Source organism: Myotis davidii, unplaced genomic scaffold (genome assembly GCF_000327345.1).
Source record: "Myotis davidii unplaced genomic scaffold, ASM32734v1 scaffold62, whole genome shotgun sequence".
Classification (NCBI taxonomy): Eukaryota; Metazoa; Chordata; class Mammalia; order Chiroptera; family Vespertilionidae; genus Myotis; species Myotis davidii.
In genome coordinates this window covers 4,955,189-4,962,707 of record NW_006295180.1, presented here as the reverse complement: position 1 = coordinate 4,962,707, position 7,519 = coordinate 4,955,189, and the positions used below count along the sequence as shown (strand labels likewise).

General features: G+C 46.6%; 1 protein-coding gene across 1 annotated transcript in view; it reads left to right on the top strand.

Moving 5' to 3' along the window:
- The window catches only part of SYCP2L (synaptonemal complex protein 2 like), an 80,237-nt gene extending 76,808 nt beyond the window's left edge, over positions 1–3,429 (top strand). The window contains 1 exon segment of the mRNA XM_015567798.1: positions 3,249–3,429. Coding sequence (XP_015423284.1) covers positions 3,249–3,429 — 181 coding nt within the window.
- Positions 3,430–7,519: the final 4,090 nt, after the last annotated feature.

The window sequence follows — 7,519 nt, the reverse complement described above, 5'->3', positions numbered from 1 at the left end:
CCCTGGATGTGGACAACAAATGACACTAATCAGATTGACATAAACGATTTAACCTTTGTTTAGGGAGGCAAATGCAAAGCATTTACTCCCAAGTGTCATTGGTTTAGGGAAGATAGGATTTCTGCTCAGTTTCCCTATTTTACTTGTCCCAGCTTACTGGTCTATCATGCATTCAATTTTCTTAAAATGTATTCTGGCACAGGAGAAAGTTGTTTTGCTGTCCACCGGTAGTTTAACCCCTATATAACTGGGCTTGGACCTCTGCCCAGCAAACTGCAGTCTATAAGTTCAATATGCAGCCTCTGGTTTTTCTAACCCAACGAGATTTCAGCCAGTCTCTGAGTCCGATTCCTTCTCTTGTGGAGAATTTCAAAGTCCTGATGGCTCCCAGGTCCAGGGAGAGTGCCCTTTTGTTAACCCTTAGGGCCCTGCTTTCTTGCCTTTCTACCAGTTTCCTTCGTGGCAGAGCAGCAACCAGGCCTCTTTCAAGGGAGTGCACTAGAAGGGGATATCAGCCCCTCCCGTGAGCCAGCTGCTCCACTTAGGGTCTCCCAGGAGCTTGGCCAGAATGTCCCCCAGCAAATCCCGGAAGCCGCTGCCCTTTTGCAGTGATATGGACTCAAGCAGGGGGTTCACTGGATGTAGCCAGCAGCGAAGCGCTCGCTGGCTTCTGCCTGCAGCTGCTCGCGCCCACAAGCCCTGCCCCGCAGCACTCCCGCAGCACGCGCTGCACTGTCAGCTCCAGCACCTTGGCATTCTCCAGCTTAGCCTGCACCTGCGCTGGTGGGGGTGCCAGGTGGGGGAGGGAGGTGAGGCCAGGCTATGCCCTGTATGAGGATTCTAATAAACAATTGAAAACAGCAAGTTAAACAAAATACAGTCACAGGCAGTAAATATCTCCGTCCTGCGGAGCTGTCCACCAAAGAGATAAGAAAACCATGAATAACAAGTTCTTTGAAATTTGCTATTTTGTTAATTTGCTAAGCAAATAGTCAACTTGAAAAGACTTCTTTCTTGCTTTTTTTATAAGCAATCTCAGAACTAAGCAATCTTGGAATCTAGACAGCCTTTGTTAAACTTCTTTGAGTTTCAACCTTATACCTTTAAATTAACCCCAGACTTCTAAAATTTTAACCTAACGCAGCAAAATCATACATCAGAGCAAAGCAATTAAAAGTTCTCCGCTGTCTTCCCCTTAAAGCAGGGTTTTTCCTCATGTGTACAAACAGACAGCACAAAGTAGCTTTCGCTTTACACAGACCAGTTCCAGTCCCCCTTCTCTGTAGTAAATTGGCTAGTCCCACACAAACAAACTTTGTCCCAGCCCCATGATGATTGGTGATGAAAGACAATCAAGGCTCACCGCAGTGGCCCTGGAGAACCACACCTGAGGCTGGCAAGCAGGTTTGGCCCAGCCCTTGACTTTAAAACGACCATAATGCTTAAAGGAGTAGATTGAGTCTGTCCCATAATGTCCGTCCAGTAAGTCCACAGAATAAAACAGAAAAACACAGACACAGACAAAGGGCCCCCAAAAAGCAAACAAAAAAACCAGCCTTCTGACTCCACGGAAACAAAACCAAATGGCAGGAGCGACCCGCCTTGTCTCAGATCCTTGTGAGGGGATTCTGCATCCCTCCTGAAGTAAGGGGATTCCGCGTCCCTCCTGAAGTGAGGGGATTCCACGTCCCTCCTGAAGTGAGGGGATTCCGCATCCCTCCTGAAGTGAGGGGATTCCATGTCCCTCCTGAAGTGAGGGGATTCCGCGTCCCTCCTGAAGAGAGCAGAACGTCTTCCGACTCTCCCCGCCCGTGGTCCCTTAACAGCGCGTCCACCTAGACTGCTTCAGGCATCTCAGAATGAGGGGATTTCACATCCCTCAGAAATGAGCTCACACAGGACAGAACATATAACACACAGAACAGAATACACAACACACAGACACCTACCGCGGTCAGTCAGACTCTCCGGATTGGGGTCCCTCGTGGGTTTTGGGGGTCCCGCACGAGCCCCCAAATGTTATGCCCAGATTTCAAGATGCCCAAGACAGACCACCAGGGAGCCGAGTCCAATGCAAAAGCATAGAGTCTTTTATTCAAGCCCAGGCTTGGTCCCCCTCTGCCTCCATTACTGGATGCGAGAGAGAGCCCCAAGTCCCAAGAGAACAAAGAATTTGTAGGGGGTGGAGGCACTTGGTCGATTCCGGTTGGTTGAGTGAGGGCCGGGGGCTAGTTTCCCTTGCTTTCCCATTGGCTGAGATAAGGGCAGGCTGAGTAACTGATACATTCTGTGGCTTTCCTGGGAGAGGAGTTAGAGACACAGCTATCAGTTCCGTTCTGTTCTTTTACTATCAGTTCCGTTCTGTCCTTTTGTTAGGGACACAACTATCAGTTCCGTTCTGTCCCTTCAGGTGTCTCTGTGCTAAGAAAAGGTGCAGGAATTGCTGTTAGAGTGGGAGTGCACTTCTCTTTCCCCCATGTCAGAATTAGCATTGAGAGTCTTAAGTCATGTTGACATCATGGTCTCTTGATAGGATGTGTTCTGTCTGGTCTGTCAACCTCTAGTAATTGCCCCATTCCAAACTATTCTCTACTTTACCTGCAGCCCGAAAGATATTTGAAAATGTAAATATGATCATGTGTTTTATTTAAAACTGACAGTGGTTTTCTGTGGCCTTTAGAAGCAAGTCCAAAATCCTTAGCATATCCCTCCAGGCCCTCCATATGCTGACCTTTGCTTATTTTTCCAGTCTTGTTCCTCCTTCACTCCTTTCTTCTGGTCACACTTTGAGATCCTCATTGGCATCATACTTTCCTACCACAGCTTAGAGCTGTGTCATGCCTTGTGCCCAGAGTTGTCCTCTGGAATAGTTGGAAGACTGTAGATACTTCTTTTAAACATTTCCCATCTTTCCTTGTTGTCCTCTCTGCTCCCACACATACCCATTTCTTGCAATACCAAGAAATGATACAACCTTGCCCACATTCAAGAGTTGTATCTCATTCATTATGGAAGCTGAGGATTTTAAGCAAGAGAATCCTGATGAAAGTGTTTTCACAGGAGGGATTTGTTTTTCTTACAAAGTAACAAACCCATAGGTGGGTGGATCTAGGATTGAATTCAGCTGCTCATTCTCTTCACTATTCACTCACGGTCACAATATAGCTGCCAACAACAGAAAGGTGGCACAGCACTCAGCATCAAAGAAAGGAAATAAGTCTTCTCTTTATTATTGTTCTTTTTCTCAGGGAGGAAAATATTGTCTTGGAAATCATCTCTGAGACTCTTTCACAAGCCCATGACCACAAGTATCCCAACTGTGAGGGACATGGGCAGTTGAGCACCAAACTGCTACTGAAGGAGGCTGCCTCTGCCCACGAGGACGAGTCAGGGAATGGCCGTGGGAAAGTGGTCTTCCTGTTTATATGATGGGCGCTAATGGTCCTGTAAATGTCTTCTGTGTGGACTTGTGGAGGAAAGGTCTCCTGACATTCAGGGATGCCTATTTTCAGTCTATTTGCTAGTATCGTTACTCTCTCCAATATGGTTACCACTAGCTACATAAAACTTCTTAAAATTAAATTTACATGAACTAAAATGAAGTAAAACTTAAAATTCAGTTAGTGTTGACCTTTAGGTTTCCCTTGGTGTATACCTGGGGAGTGTTGGCTTGGTTTATAAACCAGCTGGTTTTCATTCAAACCAAATAGAAATCAAAAGTTAGAAAATGTGTCTCCCCTCAGAGCAAGAGTATTAACATGAGAATGACCGCCTATGAGTGATTCAGCCACATGTTTGTATGGATTGACATGATGTGACTTCATCTTACACAGCAAGCTTTCTTTGTGAAATATTTGCTACAGATCACATTCCCATTTTTTTATTTTGGCTTAAAAATTATTGACATGTTGGGTTTAATTTTAATTATAGGTTTTTTCAATATGTCAGTGAACTGTGGCCCTTCAGGTAGGACTAAGAAGGTTTTCCTTGTTTTCATACCATCCTGTCCCAGTGCAACCATTGCCTGTTCCTCAGTTGAATTTGACCAGTATGTTCAATTCTGGGCTCAAGAAGGAAACATAAAATGATTAAGTAAGTGTTCAGTGGAGAGAGTTCTTTTGCATTATTTCAGTTACAACCAATGCAATGCTCTTTCTCTCCCTAGTGATTTTAAATATTATTAGCCAGCCTAGTGGCTCTCAGTGCTCAGATAGCAAATCAAACTAAACACTGAGGGAAGTAGAATGTAGCTCATTAAGTTAGTTTTGCTTTTGATGAGATCATTTTTAGATCTCAAACAGCAGTGGGGAAAATTTAGAAAGACGATATTGGTGAGATAATTCAAAAACTCTTAAAGTGTCTTCTATATAAATAGTTAGTCTTGAAATATCTGGTAATGAATATATGATCCTCGTACAAAAACCAGAAAATAGACTGAGCAAAAAGGGAAGAGCCAGTCACTTATAGTAGTCTCTCTTGCAAGAGTTCACAAGTGTTGACATTGTGGTGGATACATTTCCAAATTTTATTTCTCTATTTTATCAGTTTATATTTGTTTACGTATCACAAAATTTAAATCTGTTTTAGAAGTGATTTAAAAATGTATACTTCCATATTTATAATGGTTACACATAATGCACGAATATTATTTATTATGCATATGTATATGAGCAGGTATTGTCTACAGATATTTTTAATCAACAACTTTATTTCTATTTGTTCCAAAGTATTTCATTTAATGGTATATAATTCATTTAATAGAAACTATTGTTTTTGGCTATTATACATATACTGTTGGGGTGTATTCCTCTTATTTGTCTACATATTTAGGATAATTGCTTAGAATTTTTAAGACAGAAAAAAAATAAGGTTCAAAAAGACACCTCCATGACGACTTCGGGTACAGCTTCATGCCTGGCCAGGCCAGGGAGGGGCCTCTGGCTGGCCCCGCTGCTGTCCCCTGAGCAGGCCCTTCCTCTGGCTCTGGAGTGCTCTGGAGCCCTGGAGGTGGACCTGGAGCAGGAGAAATGGACAGATTCACACACAGACCTGACGTTCCGTGCCTTGCCAAAGACAGGAAAGATGCCACTGCCTATAAGGGCACTGCGGCCCATGAATCTCCCCTCCCCAGATCACCTTCTCAGAATGCGTTTCCCTCACCTTCCAGCATGGCCTTGGTGGGCTCCAGATGCTCCAGCTCCATCCAAAGGAGATGGGCGTGGCCCGCATGGTGTGGGGCAGGGAAGTTGGCCTGCACTGAGGCTTGCTTCAGCTGGAACCAGGGGAAGCGGAGAGCCCGGCCAAAACCCTGCACCTGGTCGGGCCAGGTTCCCACCGTAGAAGCAATGGCTCTGGGGAGAGGTGGGTAGGCAGCGGAGCCAGAATCTTGGTCTTTGCTTATACACAGCCCTCCCAGGGCACCCTTGTTTGGGACCAGACCTCTGTGCCTGCCCCTGCCCCTCTAGGGGACAGCTTCATGCCAGCCCCAGCCCCTTAGTGGCTGTTCTGAGAGCAGCAGGCCTGATGATTAAGCAACTTTTACACGACATCTGTGTCTTTTCTTCCCATTGACAGTTCTGAATGTCCTGTCCCCCGCCCAGCCCTCCATACACCTGGCATCTGCACTGAGGGTTGAGACAGATGTGTGAGCAGGCCATTTTGAGCCTGGTGTTGGTGGTCAGGAGAGATGATTGTGGAGAGGGGCAGGAAGAGCAGGATGGGGCTGGGGTAGGTTTGGGTCTCCGGGGGACAATTCAGCCCACCCCTCTTCTTAGGTCCTGTGAGACCAGGGGCCCATCCTCTTGGACCCCTGTCCTCCCAGAATAGAAGCCATCAGGGCTCAGGCCTCCCTTGGGAATGAGAAGATGTGTAAGATCGTGGTTCTGCCAGGCCCTCTCCATGCATTGCCTTCATCCTGTGGACTCAGGAGGCCCTCCTTCTGGACCCAAAGACCACTCGCTTTTTGACTTGGTCCTGTGTGTGTCACCCTGGTCATTATGAGGAGGTATGCCTCCAGATGTGGAGAAGACCTTGATGGCATCAGATCTGATGGGTGGGGGACAGGACCTGAGAATGATGGACAGTGTCACTGTCTGATTCACCGAGTGGAACTGGGGCCCAGGGATTGTGTCTCCTTTATTCTCCGAGTTATGCTAAGTGTCTCCAAAAGTGCCTACTTGTGGTAGGTGTTTAATACACATTGTCGAATATATGAACTCCAACGAGAACCATCCCAGATATATGAGTGGGCCTGTGGCCCCCTGCTCTCCCTAGTTTGCCAACACCAACGATGACGACAGGGATCAGCTAAGTGGATTCCTGAACTCCTTGACTGGTTGTTTTCTACGTGCTTTTGCAAACTCAGAAATGTCACAGGCCAAGAAAATATAAAACTAACAGAATAAAATAAAATGAAAAAAACAGAAATGCCACAGGCCACTGATGGGTCAGGCAGATGACTTTTCATGGGGGACAGATAAATAATTGGCATGAACAACTATAGCCCATCCAGCAGCCCTTTCAGCAGAGCCAGGCAGCAGGTTGGCACCTGCCATGGCTCATCCCTACAGTAGTCTCTGCAAGAACCTTATGAGGTTTATCCTCTACCCCCCACCCCACTTTTCAGAAGAGCGAGCTGAGACTCACAGAGATATGGTGACATTTTTAAGACACAGAGCTAGCAGTGCTCAGAATCACCACTGTGCCTAAGAAGGGGGAGTGTGCTCACCTATTATACAGCAGGTCCAGGAACTCTTGGGCTCTGGATAAGGCCGGGTGGATGGATATGAACGTGGTGGTGCGGGAGATGTTTCCACCCGGAAGAGCTGGTGCCACCGACGCTGTCACCTTCCTCAGTGTGCCTTCCTGTAGGGCCTGCATCCTGTTCGCCTCACTCAGGTTGCGTGTTAATTCAGCTGCACACTGGGTGGGTCAAGGAGGGATCTGTCAGAGGAGGATGAGGTCTGGAGCTCAGGCAGGAACTCTCAGACCCTTAGGGACGTGTGCCAGAGGAAGGACAGGAGTGTCCGTACTGAACCAGGTTCTAGGTTTTAAAGGTACCACTTAAGTTTGGTGGACGGGATATTTATACAATTGTTACCTTCTAGTCATGTTGTTTTAGCTAAGGAGCAACAGACCTCCTTGTCTAAATAGTCTTTATGAATGAAGACCATTGTTCCAATGAGTTCTCTAGAAACATCTCCATTATATAGAGATGAGAGCCCAGAGGCTTAGGGATGTCAGATGGCAGCTCCAGGGCATGCTGGTCAGAACTGAAAACTGTCCCAAGCTAGGACTGCATGACATTCCCTCTTAGCTGCCTGAGACTTCTCTGCTCCTGGCCAGGATGGAAAGGGCCTTGGGAACCTTATCCCTCCAAGCTGGAGGACGGGGTGCAGGGTAGACCCAGCCTACGAAAACCATTGTCTTCCAAAATGACACTTCTGTTTCTTCCTTTTACATTAAAGGACATTTTTGGACCCTCTTTATGGAGATCCCAGATTCAGCCAAGGGGCAAACA